The sequence below is a fragment of the Daktulosphaira vitifoliae genome, unplaced genomic scaffold (genome assembly GCF_025091365.1).
Source record: "Daktulosphaira vitifoliae isolate Bord-2020 unplaced genomic scaffold, ASM2509136v1 Scaffold_1, whole genome shotgun sequence".
NCBI lineage: Eukaryota > Metazoa > Arthropoda > Insecta > Hemiptera > Phylloxeridae > Daktulosphaira > Daktulosphaira vitifoliae.
In genome coordinates, this window is record NW_026099572.1 from 30582549 (window position 1) to 30609720 (window position 27172).

The 27172-nt window shown below is 25.4% G+C and overlaps 2 protein-coding genes across 2 annotated transcripts in view; both read right to left on the reverse strand.

Moving 5' to 3' along the window:
* Nucleotides 1-7008: 7008 nt before the first annotated feature.
* Nucleotides 7009-27172, reverse strand: part of LOC126893900 (uncharacterized) — a 60892-nt gene continuing 40728 nt past the window's right edge. Inside the window, exon 4 of the mRNA XM_050664450.1 lies at nucleotides 7009-7673. Within this exon, the coding sequence (XP_050520407.1) occupies nucleotides 7073-7673 (601 nt within the window). The 3' untranslated portion in view covers nucleotides 7009-7072. The remainder of the gene's footprint in view (nucleotides 7674-27172) is intronic.
* On the reverse strand, nucleotides 15558-20027 carry LOC126893912 (uncharacterized). Its single transcript, XM_050664463.1, has 2 exons — nucleotides 19122-20027; nucleotides 15558-16644 (listed from the first exon to the last, which is right to left on the reverse strand). The coding sequence occupies exons 1-2, from the start codon at nucleotides 19985-19987 to the stop codon at nucleotides 15939-15941; spliced, it is 1572 nt and encodes a 523-aa protein (XP_050520420.1). The 5' UTR covers nucleotides 19988-20027; the 3' UTR covers nucleotides 15558-15938.

Consider the following 27172-nt stretch of genomic DNA (forward strand, 5'->3'; position numbering starts at 1 on the left):
GATTTGCATCGAAGCGTTTCTTATGATAGTGATTTTAATCACTGTCAGATTAAATCTATACTGGACCCTACTATGTAATGTCTCTACTATGCCGCGACCCCACTGTGCTACCGTTTTTTTATATGTAAATACTTATTTTTTAGNCGACTGTGCTACCGTTTTTTTATATGTAAATACTTATTTTTTAATAATAAGTAATAATATTAAAACTTAGAAGTAATAGAAAATGTTTAATTGCACATTTGAAAACATCACGAAAAGTTTATTTAGAAAAGTATATTTTTTTTCTGATGAAAGTTCCTTTTGTTTAGTGTATTTATTCCTTAAAAACAAAATTTTTTTATTAAAAAGTATTGCATAAATTCCTTTAAATTTGTATACGCATTAAAAGTATATCAATATACAACTCCTTTTTATTTTTATAATATATCCGTAAAAATTACAATATTATATTATTGAATACCACTTTCATACTCAATTTAATTACTGTAATTATTATGTATTCATATATTATAGTTATAAATCGGGGTAAAATTAAGGGAATAAGTGTTATTGTTGTTTTTGAAATAATCTACCAATTTAATTTTTTTCTATTTATGATATTTATTTCAAACTTGCAAGTTGAGTTAAAAGTTATGGTAATAAATTCATTTTTTTTTTATGAAAACTTTCACTTTAAAGAACAAAAAGAAGTAGGTTCAAAATGATTACTTTTAACATATTAAAAATCAATAATAATTTGAAAATAATTAATTATAAAAATTATATAATATATAATTAAAATAATTACTAATCTGGATATAATTAAGGAAATAGGAGTTGATGTTGGGTTGGGTTGGTTACATTTTTAACTTTATAATGCTATAACTCATTGAAAAGTGTACGAATCAACACAATTTTTTTATGAGAAATAATATTTTTTAATAATCCCTTTTTCATTCGACATACTTTATCTTAATCAGGGTATTAATAAGAAACTAGCAGATAATGTAGCTTTTGTAATTATCCACCAATTTCTTAGAATTAAACACTATCTACTGATTTGCATCGAAGCGTTTCTTATGATAGTGATTTTAATCACTGTCAGATTAAATCTATACTGGNCGCAAATGGCTACCATATTGAAAAATATACTATTTTTGTATGATAATTATGAGTTTTGTATTTTATTTTAATAGAAGTTGATGTTGCTTTTGCAATTATCCATCAATTTTTTAAAATTAAACATTATATACAGATTTGCATTGAAGCGTTTCTTATGATAGTGATTTTAATCACTGTCAGATTAAATCTATAATGGACCCTACTATGCAACGTCCCCACTATGCCGCGACCCCACTGTGCTACCGTTTTTTTTTTATTTTGTTTTAGATAACATAATTTTTCAAAGACAGCATGAAATCATAGAACGTTATTCAACTTCTGGACCTTCGACTTCCCTATCAGAGAGTGTATCTATTGATCAAAGTGCCTAATAATCTCCTGCATCATCAAGTGTTTCGATCATTCAAACTCCATTATATTTATCAAATAATACTCCAAGGAAACTGAAATTGAAGACAAAACTACAATAACAGTTTAATAGAAAAATATCATTTCTTTTTATGAACAAAATTCTAAGTGTAACTTTAAAGGGGCTCTAAATTTACTCATGCTCATATTTTTTCTGGTCCATTTGAAAAAATGGAAGTTTTTTTGGCAGCTCAAGTATTTAGTGAAAGTGTTACAGCTGGAATGGAGACGTATCTAGCCACTAGTAAATTACATTTTTCTTTTAAATGTTCAATAGATTTTATTAGAAATATGGATAAACTTTTTGATGTTTTCAATTTTTCTAATCAACTGGCTTCAAAAAGTTTCAATTGACCATTTAAATTAACTTTTGAACAAGATAATCATTTAAAATTAATGTTTAATTTTTTTTCTATTTTAAACGTAATTGATAAAAAAGGTGGTAATGATGTTACAAAGCGATTTTTATAATTACCTGTATAAATTAGAAACCATTTTTATTGAAAGTTTTTCTATTTTGTCTGTTGAAAAAAGAGTTTGTGATAAACTTACAAATGATAAATATTATCTATGAACATCCATGTACTAATTTTGTCAATGATTATCTCATTAAATTTTTCATTCGTTTCAGGATTTATTCTACTGCCGTGTTCGCTGTCAATCAGAGAGTTTGAATTTTTTGTCTATTGTTTTCGGTCAAGTGAAATATCTCTTTTCATATAGTCTGAGATCGAATCAAGTAAACAATCATTTCTAAACGTAAATATTAACTACTATAGGGACAATATTTGACCCACTCAGACTAATTGGACCAGTTGTAGTATCAGCAAAAAATATAACACAGCAACTATGGTAATTGAAAACAGATTGGGACGACGAGGTGCCCGCACATATAAGTCGGGAATGGGAAGCGTATCATGATCCAGATATCGACAAAATAAAAATACTGCTTCAAAAATTTGATGTGACGTGTGTAGTATGCAAATTCACGTTTTTTCGGACGCGTCTACAAATATCTACGGATCATGTGTTTATTTAAATGCACCTGATGCGGACGAGTTGAGTATAGTACGACTTATTTCGGCAAAACCGCGAGTAGCTCCGTTAAAAATTATTTCACTCACAGAACTTGAACTGTGTGCCGCCGTATTATCAGTACGTCTCGTCAATAAGATAGTTTCAAAACTTAATTGTTGTATAAGTAAAATATGGTATTGGTCAGATTTAAAAATCATTATCGCATGGGTAAATTCACCATCCTCTCAATAGAAATCATAAATTTTTCACCGCATCGAAAAAATACATAACACTTCTATGGCTGCGCAAGAAGCCCGTGCAGTCCAGTGATAATCCGGCAGATCATGGGGATTGCAGTGAATTCACTAACAGATAATAAATTACGGTGGACAGGTCCAACGTGGCTAACTCATGACAAGTCAAATTGGCCTAATAACAATTGTCAATATATTGCAAAAATGTGATTTAGAAGAAAAAATATGTAGTTACATTAATAAAAATTGAAAACACCGATATCAACGAACAGTTTTCATCATTAACTAAATTACTCAACATAACAGCATATAATTTACAATGGAAAAAATCACAAAAGATAAACTGTCCTCAAATTCAAAAAATAATTACACTGTTTATATCGATCCAGAAGAAATTATTCAGGTTAGACTAAAATGATTGTTAATCGTACAATCTGAATATTTTTATGAATAATAATAATGTTTACGAAAAATAGAGTCAATAAAACATAAATTATTTTTTTCTTAACACTTTCGTTGACAATACTGGTTTAATTTGTGTTAGTGGCTGATTAAATAATTCAGTGTCTATCAGTAGTGACAGAAAAAATTCAATTTTACAACTAACAAAATCTACTTTCACTATACTAATATTTAAGTATGAACATATTCGATGACTGCATGCTGGACTATAGGCATTATTAGCAGCTACTCGAAAACAAACCCATAAATGAACGAAATATAGCAAGGTATACTGTGCATAAATGCATACCTTATTTCAAATCTAGACCAATGATATATCAACCAATTATGAGAAACTTACCGAGCAATCGAGTTACAAATTTTGACAAAGTATTGTAAAAATCAATAATTTGTTTTTCAATATAGTATTTATTTTGAGATAATTTGAGAGATTTATAATAAAATGATCATTCTGTATATACAATACACATGAAGTCAACATGAGTTTTCAACATTTCGTTGTATTAGCTTCGACGCGAAGCTAAAAGGTATTAATTTTACTATGATGTGTTTTATTTTTGTGTCTATTGCCACTTTTTCTCTGCTTTCGCTGGACCGATTTTTTTCAATGATATGTCAGAAAATCACAAATCGTATCTAGTTGAAGACATTGCCCTTGAAAATTGAAAAATATTCCCTCGTTAACTATAAATGGCACAAATCCCCCAAAAAATTACAATTTTTAAAATCTGTAAATTTTGTCATTTTTTTCACATTTTTTCTTAAAACTGCTATAACTTTTTGAAAAATTGACATAATTTTTTTTTAATTGAAACCTTTGATATTTGATTTTCATTTGATATCACTTTTTTGAAAAACTAACACTTAACCTGCTCACAGGAGGAAATTAAAAATAGCAACATTTTTACAACAATTGACTTCAATTTTCAACTTTTGAACATTCGAAAATGTTCCGAAAATACTGCGATAAAAAAAAATTTGTCCCGACGACTTATCTTTTATGTGCAAATAGCTGTTGTAGTTAATAATATTCAATTTTTGTGATAAAATTTTTGATTTTATATTTTTATTTTTAAATTACTATAATTTTTTGAAAAATATATGGATCAATGCAAAATTTTGTTTCTAAATGCATTATATATAACCCTATCATCTGATATAAATTTTTTTTAATCGGAGCATATTCCTTCATACAAGGAAGTATGTAGAAAGTAGAACTTTTTCAACTTAAATTTTGACTTTTTAATTTAAGAATATGTTACCATAATTTTTAGCTCAATTACAAGTTTAAAATTGACATTATTAAATAGAAAATTGTATGAGCATTAAAAAATTGTATTGTTAAGATTATTACGCATTCAAGAAATTTTATAGTATGAAAACCTCGTATCTCAGGCGTATAAGACACAAATGATACAGACTCAGCAACCGTACGTTGCATTTATCGGTTGAAAAAAATTGTAATTTAAACTAGCTCAAATTTCAAAGTTATTTTTCTTGATTTAAAAAAAGAAAAAAGTTAAATTTTCTATGCTCTTTAATTAAATTTATATATTATTTATGAAAATCAATGTATTCTCATCGTCTGGTATTTTAAAATAAAATACAAAACCGAGAATTTTAACAAAAAAATAAAATATTTTTGAATATAGCGACCATTTTTGCCATGAAGTCAAGTCCAGAGGTAAATTGTTTTCTTAATTATCTTTAAGTTAGAAAAAAATTGAAAGATCGTTTGATTTTTATCGCATTGAAATTCAATAACTTCAATAAATATTAAGGACATCATTTTAATCTCCACTCTTGAGAAGAAATTTCTTAATCATTTTAAAATTATTTTGCTATATGGTTTTTTTATGACTAAAATTTGACACGACTTACGTGGTGCGATGTCACGAATACGACATCAACAGGTTATTTTTTGTTCGTTTGCGTCGGGTCGTCGCACAGTGGTCTGAAATCGAATTTTAGGCACTCATAAGTCTCATTTTAAAATGTACTCATAATGTTAAAATAATTATGAAAATTCAATTCTAGTATATTGCTTAGACAAAATATAAAATTTCAAGGTCACATGTTAATCCGGTCGTTATTTATAGCCGTTTGAAGATAGATATGGTTATATTACGGTTATTTTAACATAAAAGAGGTCTTTCGTTGTAAAGTTTTTTAACATTAACATAGCATTTTTTGAGACGTTTTTAAGCCGCAATAAAAAATTATATTTTTGAAATCTAGACTAGTTGCTCTACAATATCTATACATTGATACTTGGGTAAAGTAGGGTAATTTTTAGTATTGTGCTTTTTAGTTTCAAAAATGCCTCAAAAAATTCTCTATTCTATTAAAACGATCATTACTTAGTCAAAAAAAATTTTTTTTCGAAATTTTTTTTTTTTGATATCTTTGACCTTTACTTTTGATAAAATAATAAAAAAAAAAATTTTTTTAACTTTACAACGAAATACCTTTTAGCTTCGATGCGAAGCTGAGAAGGTATTGGTTTTACTATGATATGTTTTTTTTTTTTTTGTCTGTTACCACTTTTTCTCAGCTCTCACCGATCGGATTTCTTTCAACAATACGTCAAAAGATCACAAATTATATCTAGTTGAAGACATTACTCTTAAAAATTGAAAAAATTTCTCTCGTTATCCATAAATTGGGGAAACCTCCAAAAAATTACAAATTTAAAATTTTTTCAATTTTTTCAATTTTTTTTACTAAAAACTGCCGTAACTTTTTCAAAAATGAACATATTAATATAATTGTTTTTTATAGATGCTTGATGTCATTACCTATCATTTAGTATATTTTTTTGTAAATTTGACCTCATAAAAATTTTTATACGTTAATACTTATTTTTTACTAATTAGTAATAATATCAAAGATTAGAAGTGATAGAAAGTCTAATTGCAGATTTGAAAACAGTGCGAAAAGTTGAAAAATAAAAATATATTTTTGCTTATGATGACAGTTCCTTGTTGTCCAGTGTATTTATTCATAAGTAACAAAAATTTAATTTTTTTAATATTTATTGCATCAAGCCTTTTAAATTTTTATACGCGTCAAAAGTAAAGAAATATACAACTATACTATTTATCCGTATATACCAACTGAAACAGAAGCCGTTTTCAAAATCTTAACCAAACTAATAATTATTTAAAACTGAAACCCAAAATTTATTGAAGAGTTACTCGATCTCAACTAAAAAAACATTTAAATAAGCTATTCTAGTAATTTAATAGTTGGTAAATTAAAATTAATCAAATTAAATTTTCATTTGTCAAACGCATGGGAAAAATTTTTTTCATATGTCATTAACGGTACCTTTAATATTCCTTATTCAATTGAAATCAACTACTGGGTTTAATATTAGACAGTAGATATACTGATCGTGACAAACGAAATTAGTGTAGAGATTTGACCCATGCATAATAATAATAAAATTAGTAAAAATAAAATAATTTTATTATAATAAAATTGTATTATAAATAATAGCTTTGTAAATAGCTATCAATATCCAGACAACTATAATGTGAACCATCTCTCTAGAGAAGTACTGTAATATTATTAAAATAAAAATAAAAAATTGTTATAAACATAATTAAATATATATTTTAATTATGTTTATAACAATTTTTTATTACTATATAACATTATTTTTTTATTACTTATAAATATATTATTAATATTATATTTTAGCATGAGAATAAGCGAAGTTTTTTTTAAATTTAAATTGTTGATACGTGGCATTTACTAAACAGTGAATGCAATGTAGACAAATAATTTATTTAATACAAAATAAATTATATTTATCTGTCGTCTTAGTTAGTGTTGAGATTTTCAACTTTTCCAAAACCTAGATCTTCATAACAATTTTTGTAAACATTTTCACAGAAATTGTCAAAATAATTACACGCAGTGAGATATATTTGGGATGAATATGGATTAGCAGTCAATGGCAATAAATCATAAATTATTTTGAATTTTTCAATAAATGGTTTTCTCATAAAACACCGATCATTCATGCGATTCAAATCGCTTTTTAATTCTTTATAGAAGTTATTACGAAACATTGAAAAGATGTTTAGTAGTTTTTTAACATTCTCGGTTATCGGCTTTTCATTTTTTACATTTTTATCTTTAGAAAACTCATTGTTATTCAATAAACTTAGAAAATCTATAACCCAATCAAATATTTTCTGTAAACTCGAATGAGACCTTACATTAAAACTCCATATTGATGACTCATTTAAAGAAGTTATAGCAGATTTCAATCCATTAAACATTTTTTTTGATTTATTGAGTGAGTCAAATAATTCAACCAAACAATAGTAATACTGATGTTTTGCACTCATGGTGCATGTATGTAGTATGACAGATAATAGTACATCGTAATTTTTCATTATTTCTGTATACCTACATCTTAATAATTGTATTACATGTTCTTTTTTCACGCGAAAATTTATGTTATTAATTTCGTCTTTCATAATAAAATCGACACTTAATTGTTTATAATTATAAATTATATTTATGTGATCCATTGTTTTCCAACCAGATTCCTGACGAAGAATATTTAGAACTTTAATTCCATAATTTTGATTTATTTTTGGGTCTATTGGAGGTGTAAATCTATATAAATCAACAATTAATAAGATTATTATATCATTACATAGTTAGTATAATAATCATAAATATTGTTAATGAGTAATTTTAAATTTAATTATGTAAAAATTATGAAATATAGAATTTGTTTTATAATGTTAAAAAATGAAGAAAATAAGTAAATATACATTACAGATCACGGATTTACAATATTTATATTTCAATTAGTTTTATTTCTTCTAGCAGAATAATTATTTTTCAAACTAGTAGATGAGATTTTGTAAATTTACTACAATACTTTTTTCGAAATTATTTAACGAAACATTAAATTAAACATAAATATAAATTTCATTAAGTACTAATCAACCTAACATCAGGCGACAATTTTCCTATTATACTGAGGGCGAATAATTATACCAACGTAGAAAAATGATGAAAAACTTCAAAAACCTAACTGGCTTCATTGACTTAATGAAAAATGAAGTCATATAAATAAAATATTAAGAATATCAATACCGAAAACTAGAATAAAAAACTTTATATCAAAAGTACAAAAATCGAATGAAAAATTATAAATGCTATTAAGTAAAAAAAAAAAAATTAGTAGTTCCATCATTCTTGATGGAACCACAAAAGTCGACTATTTTGAAAAACGTATACTATTACAACGAAAATTTTAATAAATTTTTGAAATAGTCTAAACATATTAATTTAATCCAAAATATAAATTTCATATATTTTCAAAATACATGTGAAGTTATTTATAATAACTATAAAGTTAGAAATTAAAATTATATGTTGGATTACTTACTCAGGTATATTGGGATTCAGAAATTCTTCAAAGCCAAGGTTTTTGTACCAAATTTCTATGGTTTCGTTATAAAACGCATTAAGATCACTACATGTTAAATAAACTAAGTATAAGTCGTTTTCATTAGAGGATTCATTAATTGGATTTGTTGTCGAATTAGTATTTACGGAAGTGTCGATGATAACACTTTTTTGAAACATATTGTTTACTATTTCTGATGCTTCTGCATAAAATTCATTTAAATTCTTAAACTTCGTTTCAGAGTCTTTAAGATTTGGTAAGCTATTGAGATCAAAAGATACAGTCTCTGATGTATATTGTAAGACAAATTGTTTAAAAAAATCAATTTCATCAATTATAGCATTTGGTACATTGTATCCTTTAAACACATATCTTACATCTATTTCACTTATATACTTCATAGCGTTGTAGAGGTTTTCAAACATAGTATTGGAAAATTTCACTTCTTCTACAAGTGATGTTATACAACAAATAAAATTTTCCCATAAATTTTCATCACGAAATTGCTTACATTGTTGAAGAATAATATCTAAGTAATTGAGGAATTTTTTTAGTATTCCTGTGTACTTGAAATTGAGTACACTTATTGTATTAGAATAGTTATATCTGAAATTATTCAGATACAAGTCGGGTTGGAAAGCTTCCTCTATTCTAATAGTATAATTTGAATCTAATTTCAATATTAGATTTCGTATTTCATTTGATTCAATATTTGAACGAATGTGATCAGTCACTGTTTTGATGAAATTTTTATAATGATCATTATAATTAGCACATTGTTCTGCTTTATCTGGTTTCAATACAAAAACAGCAATAGTCATACAAATTAACAAAAAAGAGTCCATTAAAAGTTAAATAGTAATATTAAAATCTACTTGTTTGAATCTTTGGACGATTCAAAATGAATATATATAAATATGTTCATATATTTTTTATATCATTATTTTTATTAATATTCGGTATTAAAACATGTATCAAGAATATGAATCATTTTGTGCGACGCTAAATATACACTTATGAAAAATTTTAATTTAATATAAATGGATAGTTATTGAATAGCAAACATATTTATTGAGATATATATTAGTGTTTTATTATAAATTTTATATTCTATACTAAAATTGAATCAAACTGAATGCTGTTCTACTATTTTAAAACAATTATGAATATCCTGATAATGTTATTATTTGTTTATGGCTTTCATGTCTATCTACGTAAAGGAAAATAATCGTTGCTCTTTGTTAGCTTGTTTATTTAGAAAATAGAATAAAAGAATGAACATACTTCATAGCTGATTAAATAAAAAAAAATATATGTGTAATGTCCTAAATTTTTTTTATTAAGTATTTTGTATTCGAGGATTTTTTAATGAACATTACATAACTATAATTTACTATTAATTAAAAAATAAAAATAAAAATAATTACACCCATAACCCTTATATTTAAATTGTGCTATATAATTTTTATTCAATTTACGTGTAAAATACACGTAAAATTTAATCTTTATAATTTGGTCACTATTATGTACTTTAAAATATGTAGGTATGTTATTTAAGCGGGTGGCTACCAAATCTTTATATTATTTTTTATATAATAAATAAAGAATCATAATAAGTGCACTAATCGAGATATCCCGTAAAATTATTCTAATTAAAATATATTTCCAAATAAATAACTATAAACATTAGTAGTCCGTCGGGGTTCAGCTCTAATAAATATCCTCTTTTTCAATCGTCTTGAAAGTGGAGGTAATAATTTTTTCTGTGTTCAATTTTATTCAACTTCAATAATCTTCATATAATAAAATTCTGAGTCACAGGCGAAACTTTAGGTAAGTTATTTAAAGATTTACAATTCGCAGTGAAATTCATTGTTAGTTTCATTATATTCACTAAGCAAGTATTTTAGATGATCCTGACTATTCGTAAAATTTGTTCTTAATGATCCCTTTTACTCACATCTCGTCAGAGATAATTTATTTTCTTTAATAGCAACTCGATCATAGAAGATCTCATTCATCGTATTGAAAGATATCAGTTGGTAAAACAACGACGGCTATTCACCAACAATTATTTATTATTCAATAAGTAAAATCATCACTGTATCCCGTTTTATATTTTTCTTTTGAGTTACTATAATTCATAGCCAGATTTCATAATGAAGCCCAAGGACACTGAAACTCAGAAAAAATAGGCGTCACACACGTATAACCATTTCATTTCTTTTGCTCCATTATTTTTATTATTTAGTACTAAAATCAATGAAATTGAATAAATTAAAATGTATTTTTTTTGTAATTGTACAGAAGTAAATATGAATTTCAGCTAGTCGTTTATATGACAGTTTTATAGATGTGGTTTTCTCTCGTGTTGGAGATTTAGAGATATAAAATATAAAATTCATTTGAATATGTATACAAAAAACTTTTTAAATAGACTATTGATATTTCATTATACATTTTATAATAACGTTGGTTGATAATGATTTGATTAGTACATTGATAGAGGATAACCCTTATCATAAGGTCCTTATGATTGCATTGAACATCCTAAAATTATATCTATTTTAAACATTTCTTTTGCATACAAATGAACCTGAGTTTTGTAACAACCTGTTAAATCAATTTCAGATATTGATTTTTACTATTTTTAAATACTAAGTGTTTTTTTTTGTTATTTTTTGGGTTTTAAGTACAAAAATGCGTTTACATCGTAGTGCTAGGAATTAAATACATTTATAAATGTTCGGTTTTAGATGAAAAATCCATATTATTGCAAAAAATATAATATAAATATAAGCTCAGTAAAAACATATTACAAAGTTTTTAAGTAAATTAATAAAATATTTTACTGGTTGATGAAATATTTCAAATGATTTAACAAAATTTATAAATGCCTTAAATTCTTAGCACTAGTAATTAATACTAATAGTAGTGTTAATATTAACTATAATTTTATCATTTTAATGTTAAAATTATTTACTATACAATTGACAATGGTAAAATACATCTATTAAAATGTTAAAAATTTATCTACTTTATCATTGAAACAGCTAGGAATAAATATTATTTTTTACTAGTTTTTTGTTTATATTGCAAGAACACTTATTACTATGTTCTTATCACTTAAATTATATACGTTTTATATCGTTTAATTATATCATTGACATAAAACAGTAACAAGTTAGTTTAAAGTTAGTTTAACTTTACTACATAATCCAGTGGCGGATCGTGGGTGTTGGTGGTGGGGGTGCGACTTAAAATATAATACTGCTAGTCATAGGTATAAAAAATTATCAAATTAAATGTAATAAAATAAAACACAATACACATATTATTTTAAAGGTCGCAGTAGAAAATAGAAATGAAAATAATAATAATAGCGACTAACTATTATAGCAACCGATAACGACGAGCGTACACGTAGTTAATTCTAAAAATAAATTACCCTTATTAGTAATATACTAATATTTTACCGTAAAGACGACTCTGCCAGTCTTACATAAGATTGCAGCTGAACTCAACCCATACGCATACGATTGGGCACCTCGTTAATAATATACGTTTCAAAATATTGTTCGGACGACGCTATCGGTCGTCCAAACACTGCTCGTGTGTGCATGCTTACTCGCATATACTTAGAAAAACAACTTAAATGTGCACAGACGACAAATTGTATAATATTGTAACTATTTTACTATTTAAAAATTTGCACTTTTATTCAATATGTGGATGTAAGAATATACAATTAATTTTCTTCTTTTAATTAATTTTAGGGAGAGTGCGATCATCCCGTCGTCCAAGTCACGAGATGCTTTTTAGGCGCTACTGATATAATCTCTCTCTAGTAACTAAGGTATAAGATTGTATGTGTCTCCTTAAGGTAATTAAAACTCATTTAAGGAGATAGGGACAAAATTTGGCCAGACATCGGATAGCTTCCGATCTTTGATTTTGATCAAGATCCTCAAGTAATTAACAAATCCCAAACAATATTAATATAAGTTATAGAAATTAGTATAATTGTGATGAACTGGATGTTCTAAGTCCAAGTTCGATCACGCGGTTATATGTTGTCAGGAAGAAAATAACAACTAATTATAATGTAACATTCACTGACTGAACACTGACCACCGGGAAGATAATCAAGACCCCTTTTATATTTGCATTGTTCATTAAATAACTATTAAAACATTAATACCATAATACTTTCTAGTGTTAAAATTAAAGTATTTGGCAGTATAATCTTATTTTCAAGTAATTATAATGTTACATATAAATTCCTTAAAACTAAAATTTACAAAATGATGGGTTTACAACATAATTTTTTGAAAAATATATGAATAATTAAACGGGTACTTTTAATTTTAATTTAATCATACTTATACTTATCGTAACCTGTGTTCTATATAATATTCTACTCATTTTTAAGTTTTGATAAAAAACATTTATAACTAATATTTATAATTAATAAAAAAAAAAAAAATGTCAAACAAATAGGAAAAAATAATTCCTACGTTTTGATTTTTAAATGTTTTAAGTAATAATTTTTATTTAATTTATTTTTATTTATTTTAGCATAAAACTTGAAAATTTAATAAAAATGATGAATTTTTAGGCTATCATTAAATAAATACATGAAATATTACCTTTTTAAAAAACATTTACATAAATATGAGAAAGGTAAAATTAGGTATAAGATAAATAATAATTAAGATAAAATGTTAATACCTTTATTTTCATAGGATAAATAACGCAAACAACCCAGCACAGTGGGGACGTGGCATAGTTGGGTCCAATATAGATTTAATCTGACAATGATTAAAATCACTATCATGAGAAACGCTTCGATGAAAATCTGTAGATAGTGTTCAATTCTAAGAAATTGGTGGATAATTATAAAAACAACTTCAACTTTTATTACCTTAATTATATCCAGATAGTAATTCTTAGATTCAAAAATATAATATATAATTTTTTAATTATATATTATATAATTTTTATTATTAATTGTTTTCAAATTTTTAGATTTGTGATTTATATAAAAACATGTTTCAAAATAAGTTGGAATGTTATACATAATATAGATTGTTAGTAGCACACACAAATAGAGTCAAAAAATTAACAAATTAACAAAATAAAATTATTTACTTTTGTAGTTGAATACTTTTATCATATTAAATCTAATTTGATAATGAATACTTTAAAAATATTAGAAATGAATGATTTTAATTGTTTGTATGGAATTTTTTTTTTAAATTTTAAGGGTATTATCTTCAACTAAATACGAATTGTAATCATTTGACGTATCGTTGTTTAAAGGACGCAGTATTTTCGGAACATTTTCAAAAGTTAAATAAAATATGTTCCACTTTTTATACGTATGTTTAAAGATTTGAACGCCCTCTTTTTAAAGGGAAATTGTCCAATTTAAATTAAAATTATGTTAAATGAAAGAAGTACATAAATATTATTTCTTATAAAAAATTGTATTGTTCCATAAATATTTTAAAAAGTTATAGTATTTAAAAGTTAAAAATGTAAAATATAAAATCGATAATTTTAACACAAAAATAGCATACGTAGCCATTTTCACCGTGAAGACAAAATAAAGTCCAAAATTTTTTTTTTGTCATAATTAAGTATATTACATAAGCTTTAATTTCAAAAGTTAAGTTGAAAACGTTAATTTTTGTAAAAATGTTGTTATTTTAAATCCCTCCCCCCGTTGAGCAGGTTAAGTGTTTGATTTTCAAAAAAATGATATCNTTTTGTAAAAATGTTGTTATTTTAAATCCCTCCCCCCGTTGAGCAGGTTAAGTGTTTGATTTTCAAAAAAATGAGAGGGAAACATCTAAGGTTTCAATATAAAAAAAATTAAGTTGATTTGTTAATTTTTGAATAAATTATAGTAGTTTTAAGAAAAAAAGTGAAAAAATTATGAAATTTACAGATTATAAAATTTTTTTTTTTTGGAAATTTCCCCCATTTATGGGAAATTTTAAAATTTTTAAGGGTAATGTCTTCAACTAGATACGATTTTTGATCTTTTGATATATTGTTTTTCAAAATCGGTCCAATGAGAGCTGAGAAAAAATGGTAACAGACACACAAGAAAAAACCCATTTTTAAAAAAAACTTTAATTTAAGATATATATAAAAGTGTCAGACCTTCCGTAACATTTTCAAAAGTTAAGTTGAAACAGTAAATTTTCTGTGAAAAATTTGTCATTTTAAATCCCCCCCTGTGGGCAAATAAAGGGTAAAATTTACAAAAAAAGTATACAAAATGATAGGTAATGACATCAAGCATCTATATAAAAAAAAATTATATTTATATGTTCATTTTTGAAAAATTTACGGCAGTTTTTAGTAAAAAAAATTTCGAAAATTTTAAATTTGTAATTTTTTGGAGGTTTCCCCCATTTACGGGGAACGAGTGAAATTTTTTCAATTTTTAAGGGTAATGTGTTGGACTAGATACCATTTGTGATCTTTTGACGTATCGTTGAAAGAAATCCGTTTAGTGAGAGCTGAGAAAAAGTGGTAACAGAAAAAAAAAAAAAAAAAACATACATCATAGTAAAACCAATACCTTCTCAGCTTCGCATTGAAGCTAAAAACACATCATGATAAAATTAATATCTTATCAGCTTCGCATCGAAGCTAAAAAAATAAGACATTTTAAATAGTGTAGGATACACAACCCTGTTTATTAATCATATGACAAATCCACATAAAATTGTACTCAAATAAAAATAAGAAAATAACGTTGCTTTGAATTTATACTAGACTATTTTTGTACTAAAAATTATCATTTTATAAGATTTACAAAAAAATAACTAAATATTTGAAAATAACTGAAATGGCATAATAAAAATATCTGTTTGTAATCAAAAATTTTGTAGTAATTTTTTTTCTCTTTTTTAGATGTATAATTTATTTAACATGTACTGTAAGATTGTAAACTCGCATAATTTTTAGTAAAATTCTTTATTGTGAATGTGAGAGATAATTTTAAGAAATCTATTTTTATCATTCAACTCGTTGTTATCTATATCTTTTATATGTAGTAATGATTAAGTAGACAATTAATCTATCTAATCCACAATAAATTGATTAAGTTTATTGTCTAAGCTATTGTTGTGACAGTCAACTTTACTGAAACCCAGATCTTCATAACAATCTTTATAAGTATCTTTACAAAAATTGTCAAAATAATTACACGCAATATGGTATGTTCGAACTGAATGTTAAGGATATGTATTATTATATTTAATTGTTAAATCCCTGAAATCATTTATTATTATTGCCCTATCATAAAACGGCGCCTTCATTATACAACGGGTGTACATGTATTTCAAATCGTCATGTATCTCATAATATAATTTTGTACGAAACCCTGAAAATAATGTTAGCAGTTTTTGAAATTCCGTTTTTTGTATATCAGGTTTATCGGCATTATTTACCAGAGAAAACTCATTGTTTTTTAACAAACGGAGAAAACCTGAAACCCATTTTAATATATTCTTTAAATTCGAATTAGAGTTGTAATTAACACTCCATATTGATGATTTATTCAAAGTAATTAATGCTGTGTACAATCCTTTAAGCAATAATATAGATTTATTAAATGAGTTAAATAATTCAATTATACAATTGTGATAATCGTCATTATCATCTGCATTGCATATAAACAGTATAGTAGATAACAGAACGCAGTAGTTTTTCATTATTTCTGTATATCTACATCTTAATAACTGTGTTACATACTCCTTTTTTATTCGAAAATCGATGCAATTAATCTCGTTTTTTATTATACAATCTACGCTGAATTGTTTATCATTATAAATTATATTTATGTGATTCATTTTTTTCCAACCAGTTTCCTGCCGAAGAATATTGAGAGCTTTAATTCCATCATTTTGATTTATTTTTCGATGTATTGGAGGTGTAAATCTATATAAATCAACAATATGATTATAAATAACTAATGAAATAACTATAATTATTAGACTATATTAAACAAAAAGAATATGCTTACTTCATAAATATATACATAACATTTTAAATATTATTAGCCCCAATCTTTCCAATTAGTGAACCACTAAAGGAGTGAGTTTTAGACCGGTCATCACGGTTTAAAACAAAAGTAGCAGACTGATAGGTGGCTCCTCGTCAGCACAATTACCTTTCACTATACCTACTAAAGGACGGTTAAGCCCAAAAACTATCCAGCACGCTCACTAATTGTTGACTAAAGGACTTTAATGCAACTTTAACTATAGCCGCACACACATACTCAATTTTAATAGCACTGCGTATATAATGTATTTACACTAAGTGTCGGTTTTCAAATAATTATATTTTATTTTCAAAACGTAATAAACACAAAATCAAAATATAGCACAATATAAATTTAGTAGTTCAAAATACTGAGTTACTCACGCCAAACGTTCTGACCCGTAAGTCGACGTTTTTTAGTCTAAACGTCAATCCCCCTATACTTTTCATGTTTCCCTTTATATATTCTTTTCCCCATCATTATTAATTTGCTTACTCTGCATTTTCTCTTTATATGACATTATTATATTATTAAAGAGTTTTAAAATTGCTTACTACTGTGGTAAGAACTTATACTATACTAATATCGAAGTTATTTAATACTCAGCTATTTATTACAGTAATTTATATTTTATAGAGTAAAAAGATAATGTTCTTTTCTGTCCTTTACATAATAAAAACTAACATTCGATACCATAGGAAAATCGTTAAAAAGAATAAAATTTAACATACAATTCAAATGCTATATAAATGTAACTAGTGAATTGAAATAAGAGTTTTTTGATTTAAAATTTGTCTTTAAAACTTTTATATGAAATATTTATTGTAAAACAGTTTTTGTAATTGCAAAAAATAACATAAAACATATTAAAAATATAGTCCTATATTGTAAAAATTGATAAAAAAGAAGTATAAAATGTAAGTAAATTATATGAGTTGTGCAATTAGATTTGTCCTATTCTGTTTAAACAAATATAATGTAATCAAATTTTTTATAAGATGCGAAAAAATAATAATTTACTATATTCAAATTATAGTGTATTTTATTATAAATTATATAAATGGATCTAAAAATATATAAAAAATCAAATAATATGTGTATTTTAAACAAACTTTGTTTATATTTTAATTTTCACACAGGCTATTGAAAATTTACTTAAATAATGTTAAACAACAATTATATTAAACAAGACTATTTGTCAAGATACTGGGGGTTATATTAGAAAAAATATCGTACGTGGAAACTATACACAAAATAACTTAAATCAAAGGCAATTTAAGCTGTTAATGTTGTTAGTGTTCTAAGAAACACATTAAACCATTGACTGCACTAATAATATAGGACTGAGAGTAGCATTAGTTACATTCAAAAGTAAATAGAGAACTTAACACTAATATTAAAAAAAAAGAAATAGAAATAAACTATTTAGCAAAATCAGCCAGAAAAAATAACACGAGAATTAAATTAAATAACGAACAAAAGAAACTTAAGGAAAAATACTTTATTAAATTAATAAACACAATTACCAGATATTATAACTCTAATCCATTTTGGTAAAGTGAATATATTATTAATACAGAATTTAATAGACTATTCAAATACCAAACACCTCCTGAAGTTTACAAGAGAAAATTTCAAACTTAATAGATTAATAACTACTACGACTCTATACAAGTATATGTAAGTAAGTATATATAAGAATATACTGATGTGTCCAAAAATACAGAAGGAATCGGAATAGCAATAACTTTACCAAATGATAAAAAAATATACAAGCTATTAAATAACTGTAGTAAATACACAGTGGAGGCAATAGCAATATAATTGACAAACCACACAATCTTGTGTGAAGTAAAATAATAATTATATTATTATAAGACACTCTTTAAGTGCTAAGATATTATTAAAAATTAGTTCCGATGAGGAGATGTGGCCATGAAAATACAGAAAAAATTAAACGATTCCATAATGAGAGAAAAAGAAGCAATAAAATGTGAATCATGTGAAACTATAATTACAGTAACAGATATTTTAACTGAATGTATCAATTATGAAAACCAAAATAAAATATAAGATTCCTAACCATATCCACGAATTAATAAGATTGAACACAGACAGTCATAGCACTACTGCAATTCTTCAAAGAGACCAAGCTGGATGAAGAAATATAATGTATAATTGTAAGTTTTGATACTATACAATTTTAAATGTAAATAATAATATTAATATTAATATTACTAATGGCTATAGTTGTAAATAAATGATAAAAAAAAAAATAATAATGAAATAATCATATTTTTAAAACACATTTCGTAAAGTTATTTATTTCAATTATAAGATTAGAAGTTAAATTATATTAAAGAATTCTTACTTAGGTATTTTGGGGTTAAGAAATTCTTCAAAGCCAAGGTTTTTGTACCAAATTTCTATGGTTTCGTTATAAAACGCATTAAGATTACTACATGTTAAATAAACTAAGTATAAGTCGTTTTCATTAGAGGATTCATTAATTGGATTTGTTGTCGAATTAGTATTTACGGAAGTGTCGATGATAACACTTTTTTGAAACATATTGTTTACTATTTCTGATGCTTCTGTATAAAATTCATTTAAATTCTTAAATTTCGTTTCAGAATCTTTAAGATTTGGTAAGCTATTGAGATCAAAAGATACAGTCTCTGATGTATATTGTAAGACAAATTGTTTAAAAAAATCAATTTCATCAACTATAGCATTTGGTACATTGTTTCCATTAAACACATATCTTACATCTATGTAGCTTATAAACTTCATAGCGTTATAGAGGTTTTCAAACAAAGTCTTGGAATTTTTCAATTCTTCTATAAGTGATGTTATACAACAAATAAAATTTTCCCATAAATTTTCATCACGAAATTGCTTACATTGTTGAAGAATAATATCTAAGTAATTGAGGAATTTTTTTAGTATTCCTGTGTACTTGAAATTGAGTAAATTTATTGTATAAGAATAGTTTTCTCTGAAATCATTCATGTAAGCATATGGTTGGAAAGCTTCTAATACAATAAAGGACTTATTTGGATCTTGATGTAGATTTTGATTTTGCATTTGATTCAATTCAATTTGTGAATAAATATAGCCAAATACTGATTTGACGTAATTTTTATAATCTTCACGATAATATGCACATTGTTCTGCTTTATCTGGAATCAATACGAAAACGCCAATAGTCATACAAATTAACAAAAAAAAGTCCATTAATAATAAAATAGTTTTGTAAATCTTATATCGTTTTAAACTTTTGTATAATTGAAATGAACATATGCTAATGTATTTTTTATTATTTTATATCATTTTTTAGTAAAAAAGTTTGTATAAATAGCATAAATCTATTTTTTGAGACGGTAAAAATATAATGTTCAGTAAATTAGATAACGGGTTTCTAATTTTCTCATTGTTTGTGACATTTTATTTGTTTCATTTCTTACTAAATACTTGTATATTAATCCAATATGGCTTACTTATTTTATTTTTCAAATAGTTTCCAACAAGAAATTTTTTCAGTATATTATGTTATTTTATAAAATGGGATCTAATTATTTTTTGGTTAAATTTAATTTTTTTGAATTCAATAACAGTTTTATATAAAAATCCCCCCAGAATCAAAAAATAAAATTATTTATAAATAAAGTAGAGTTACGATTAAAAATTATTTTTTTACATTTTGTTAATAATATTATCAACTAATTTTAAATAAAAAAATTCATCTTTAAATACTATTTAGTCAAAAATTTAATATGAAATAAACCCGTCCCAGTAAATAATCGTATCTACGCCACTGTATATAATTCGTTTTTTGTACAAATATTGAATTTCAATTGAATATATTTCTACATGTTCTTTCTATTTCAAAGTTTTCAATAGGTGTAATAAATATGAAATGAGATAATTGAGACTGATACTGGACCAAATATCGTCGAAACCTTTAAAAAATGAAATCTAATAAATATAAGTGTTAAGGGTTCTATTCCAATAATTTAACTCATTGAATTTTAAAATTGCAAGTTGTTGTATAAATGAATGGTTTTTTAAGTTATTTAAAATAAGTATCGTTATGATAAATATTTAAATAACCAGGTGTTGACTACACAGATTATAATATTAAACAATTTTTTGAAAGGTATTTGTAACACAAATTAACAATTCTTTTAAAGAAAAGTTAATACTTAGAAGTTTTAAGAACAAAAATTTATATTAATTCGAAGTTAGAATTAAGTTACTATAAATAAGTATCCATGCGCTAATATATTATCGGTGATTTACATGAAAAAATTCATTGCGATTATAATATGGCGCGCATACTAGATAAAGATATTTTTTATTGATTCATGCAACTAGATTTGTTTTAAAAAATAACAAATAAATAACTGATCTAATTTTAGTTATTAAACTTTAAACCGGTGTGTAAGAATTCTATTTATGTGTAATTCATCTAACGACATCCTTGTATATTAAGCATAAGACAAAGAAAAAAGTTTCGTATTATTTATATTTTCAATATATTTTTTTTGTAGAACAATATATGGTTCTTATTGAGCGCGGTGATTCATATTTAGGTATTACTATTTTTGGAAAATGAGCTGACGTGTTAGATAAAATATTATTATATTAAATATAAAAATATAATTAATATTACCTGCCTACATTAATGGGGAATTTGACTCACTGAAAATGTTGGTGAAACTAGGTATTATTCTAACATAGTATTCATTATGATTGAAAGGAAAGTGGCCTAATTAAAACAAGGCACCGACATACTCTCAAATATAAATAAAATAATAATATTTTACAATATCCCCAAGTAGTTGGTATTAAAAGCAATGAAAAAGAAGAAAAAAATATTATATAATATATATTATATATGTATACAGGTGTGAAATAAGTTTAGAAACACCTATTTTTTAGAGCTGTTATTAATTTTTTAAATAATTTTTCTATAATTAAATACATCTTTAACGATAAAAATTAAAGTTTAACTCCTATGTAAAAGGGTAGAAATTTACCCATTCTAAAGAAATTTAAATGATAACCATTCCTTTTTTTTTTAATTTTCAGTTAGGTAATTTTATTTAAAACAAAAATACTTATAAAATTTTTAAGTTGGACAAGTCATTCTTGAGATTTCACTTTTTAAGCGCATTAATTTTAAGCTTGGCATCACTTATGCCACAGTAATAACTTATCAACGTGTGATTCCGTAGACACAATAATTATAAATTGCCTGATTATTATTGCATGGTTTTTTTTAATAATGGTTCCTCAGCATAAAAAGATCATTATACAGAGTGGTCCACCACTCACTGACAACTTAAATAACTTTTGATCCAGTTAATATTTTTAGTTGATTTTTTTTTAAATAATAGTTATACGTTAGGTCTATAGCTATATCTCAATAATTAATTTTTTTACATTTTATTAAAAATATTAATTATTTTTAAATTTTAAATAAAATGTAAAAAAAAAATCTAAGATAGCTATTTTGTAGAGTAGAATTTAAGAAAAATTTTAGTAAAAAAATATCTTATTAATATTCAGTAGTAAATATTCTGTAGCGTTTTGAAGTTTGTGAAAATTTGAATTTTCATGTACTATTTTACGGTATTAAACATTGAAATACGTATTGAGAAAAGGACAGAAGAAAACGCTATCTTTTCATGATTACTGTGTATACATATGATGATAGTGTGTATACATTACAAACTTGGCATAAATACCATGATAAGAAATTAGATAAGGCAATTATTACTTATCACTCTCATTCAAAAGTATATTGAAAAGATAGCGTTTTCTTCTGTCCTTTTCTCAATACGTATTTCAATGTTTAATACCGTAAAATAGTACATGAAAATTCAAATTTTCACAAACTTCAAAACGCTACAGAATATTTACTACTGAATATTAATAAGATATTTTTTTACTAAAATTTTTCTTAAATTCTACTCTACAAAATAGCTATCTTAGATTTTTTTTTTACATTTTATTTAAAATTTTAAAATAATTAATATTTTTAATAAAATGTAAAAAAATTAATTATTGAGATATAGCTATAGACCTAACGTATAAATATTATTTAAAAAAAAATCAATTAAAAATATTAACTGGATCAAAAGTTATTTAAGTTGTCAGTGAGTGGTGGGCCACTCTGTATATTGTGATATAATTAAATATCAATACATTTTTGTTTTACGATAGAATTTTCGTCACATTTACAAGAGAAAGTAGACTGATGTTGAAAAACATTTATATTGTCAAATTAAATATTTTAGTCAAGTACAACCAATTGAGTTGTTATTCGCGAATATAATTTTAACCCATCTTTATCATTTTGTAGCATGAAAATTAAAAATTCTACGTCAAATATTTTCAAATTGCCTTTTTAATTTTTGATTTTTTTAACTCTTTATAATTTTCATCAATATGAGAAATTAATATTTATAATAATTATTGAACTATGGTTATATTGTTATATGGTAACTATGGTTACATTTTTGATGGAGAAATTTTAGTTACTGTTGTTAAACTTTTTTTTAACAAACAGAATATTGTAAGGTTGTCGTATTAAAAAAAATACCACATACTCTCTCCTTCATCGGAGATATATTACTGATTAACCCTTACTGTTCTTCGTAAATAATTAATTATGCAATTAATTAAGTACTTAATTTGATATTATTACTTTTAAAGATACAAGGCATGCAATATTAATCAATTATTAAAATCAATAATATTAAAAACTACAAAGTTTAATCTGTATAATTTTATTTCTCTGTAAGCAACATTCGGAACTCTTTTATAATTCATAGATGGATTTTTATTTTATAACTAATTTATATTTTTATATTTATACAACTAGGCTTCGCTTAGCTGAGGCTCCGCTCCAAACTTAGTGATGTGTGAGCATTACAGGTTGACTACTGATTACAACAGAAGTACACGGCTACCCCGACCACGATGTGTTTTGTAAAAATAGTATGACACCATAACTAGTTTACCAAAAATCTAGTGTCACTTGCAAACTAAATAATATTAAAAAAAAAATAATACGACTACAAAATACTTTGGTTTATTCACAATTATACTTTATAATAACCTACTAATTATTATTTAAAAAAACAGGTAGACGCAAGAAAACTTAATAATCATTAAAAACAATCTTTAAAGTCATATTATAAGTGAAAATTACATAATCTAACATAAAATTTTAACAAAATTGAGATGTGCAAGTAAAATTATATCTCACTAAAAATTATGCAATTGGACTCAAAAAAAACAAAAAATTAATTTTCTTTATTTTATTAAATACGAGAAATCAGATGATAATAAGATAATAATAATAAGATGATAATCATATAATGATATTATCGTAATAAGATGGATAGGCAGGCGATAGATTTTAAATGTTACAAAATTTAAAAATACCATTAAATTAGAAATTATATATAGTATGAAATTGATATTTAATAATTTAATATTGTAATTTTTATGGAGAAATTAAAAAAAATTATAAAGTAATTTGAGCTAAAACGTTTTTAAATGTTCAGCATTTTTAAATTATAAAAATAAACTCTGATGGATCAAAAATATGTTAAAAATGTCATTTTGAATTGAAATTTACCTGGATTATTTTTAGCATACTAAAAACAAATAATAACCTAATAAAATGTTTTTTTAAATTAATTTTTTCATGTATTTTATTAATTAGTAATAATCTAAAAAAAAGTGAAAATGTTCAAACTTGAAATCAGCGTTAAAATTTGGTTTATCAAAGTATATATTGCTCAATAATCACTAAAAAATATTTTATTTTATTGATATGATTTTACTGTATAATTTGGTATGAAAACGAATTTTATACTCTATTTAATTTGAAGATATTTAATAAAAAAGTATTTTTTAAGTGGTTATTTTATAGTAGCGTAATTTTGAGATGATTGTATGAATTTTTTAAATTAAAAGGTTTTTGACCAATATCTAGTGATAATAAATTCAAATTATGTTATTTTGACGAATTATTCATTAAATTTGGTCAAGTGAGAATAGAGAAAATGAATGACAGTCAAAAAAAGAAAAACTATATAGAAAAATATTTTAATATGAATAAGAATTTTTATATTTTAAATAAGGGTTTGACATAATTATTATGATACTGACTTTTAGAAAAGTTACATTAAATATAAATTTTAACTTAGTTTCCATTAAGTTAAGTAAAACGACTTTGAATTTTTTAACTAGCTAAAATAGTTCTTTTTATCTACTAGTAATGCGCGTTGGCTGCATATTATACAGTCTTATATGCTCGATGTACGAAGTTCGATCGCCGCTAGTTGAAATCACGTTTCAGCATTTTTTCTTAATTCTATCAAATTAATGTTCATTTTGCTTTTGAAATAATCCAAAAATTTCTTAAAATTAAACAATATCTAAAGATTTTCATCGAAGCCATTTTTATGATAGTGATTTGAATAACTGTAAGACATCATCTATACTTGTCTCAACTAGGTCACGCCCATACGTTCCGCGACCCATTGTGCTACCATTTTTTTAAATTTTTAAATGCTTTAATATTTTTTTTATTAAATTTTTCATTTATTAATAAACTAAAATTTAGATTATTCTGAAATAATGTTCTTTTTAATTAATAGTAACACACTAATAATTATTATATTAATTTAAAATAATATTTTATATAATAATTATATATATATCATGAACCATTACTTAAATAAACAAAATAAAAATAATGTGTCAACTTTGAAGGGAAAAGGGTTTTAACTTAAATCTCACAAATGGAAACACCTCTAATTAACTAGCTTATTTAATAGATAACGGGTGGTTGATAACTTATATATTTTATAGTGAGTACAAGTAGTTTAACGTGGTCGGAGGATAAGAATATACCCATTTGTGGTAGAACCATCTCTCATTACTATCACGGTAGGTATCATGACGGACAAATTGCTTACAGGCTCCTCGTTCGAACCGTAAATCACCCAAAAATTATCCATAGAAATATGCACTCGTAAAATTGCAACTCCCATCGTGTAGTTATAAATCGTGAACGGCTTCGTCTTAGTGTTAATTTACTTTCAAATGAGAAAGTCATGTAAAACCGCTGCAATCGCTCACAAATTTAGAATTAGGACAAAGACCAGATCCACTCCACTAGTGCCCATCCGTAAAACAAAGGCTGAAATCACCACCTTTCAGTCACTAGCACCTTAAAGATATTCACCCCCTAGTACTATAAACGGAGGAGATATCACCATCAACAGCAATAACAAAAAGCCGCAACAGCACAGATCTCATGAGCTTCTATTAGTTTTACCTGTATGTTTGTAACTCTCCACGTGTTATCTAGCGTATCCCGTCGTCTAAGGCCTTGAGACTATACTGTCGTAACGTATTCACCCCACCCCGTCACCACTAGCCATCAAACACTATTTTCTTGTATGATTTTATTTTTGGTTTTCGTACGCGTATACGCGTCTGTGTCATCACTTATATATATATAACGATGCCCCGCGACTCGTACCACCTTTATCAGCCGTCGCCCTACTATGAGTATTTGACTGACCAACACTTTGCGTTATACGCCGCGGTGCAAAGTCCAGCAAGTGCCGCACGGCCGACGACGTCCTGCCACAAATGATATCGTAGTTTTCTTCCCGTTGTCAAAGTGACAACATCGACGAACCGATCCGCACTCGCTCACCGTCGCCATCAACGCTTCTAACCTTTTGACGCCTGAGGATCACGCCGTACATCGCGTCGTCGACGCCAGCGAAAGTGCCGCGATATTATGAGAAGATTATATATTCCTACCGCCGCCGCTAATATATACGTATATGTTAATATTCATTTATATATTCCTACAGCCGACGCCGCTGCCGCCGTATATGCCTCGTGTATAACGTTCCCCCAGCTACGCCCACCCACAAAACACGGCTATACCTCGTGCAAGATACGTTTACGTACTTAAGTCGCTTTACATGTATATATTATATATATATTCTAATTACTATTGAAACTTATATATTAATACGCTTTATTCTCATTAAGAGATATATAGTGTATTCATTCCGATTACGGGGGGTAAATCCCGTATCGTCATTTTTCGCCACTACTTCCACGTTGCGCGTCTGCTGCTTTCCTTGGATGTGGTAGCCGTTTCTCAGACTCCCTCCCCGTAATCGAACCCTGATTTCTGGTACCCGTTACAACCATGATATTGATAGTAACTACTATCATAGCATGAAACTAAAAAGTGAAAAATAAATATAATAAAAAAAAACTAAAAAACACGCTTTTAAAGCACATCAAACTAAAAAGTTCAAAATAATTTTTAGTTTGATGTGCTTTAAAAGCGTGTTTTTTAGTTTTTTT

What these genes read in the sequence shown, in the direction of transcription:
- LOC126893912 (XM_050664463.1), bottom strand. Translation starts at nt 19,987, where the DNA reads ATGGACTTTTTTTTGTTAATTTGTATGACTATTGGCGTTTTCGTATTG. An exon ending in CTTAACCCCAAAATACCTAA is followed by an intron (nt 16,645 to 19,121) that starts GTAAGAATTCTT and finishes TGATTTATATAG; the next exon opens with ATTTACACCTCCAATACATC.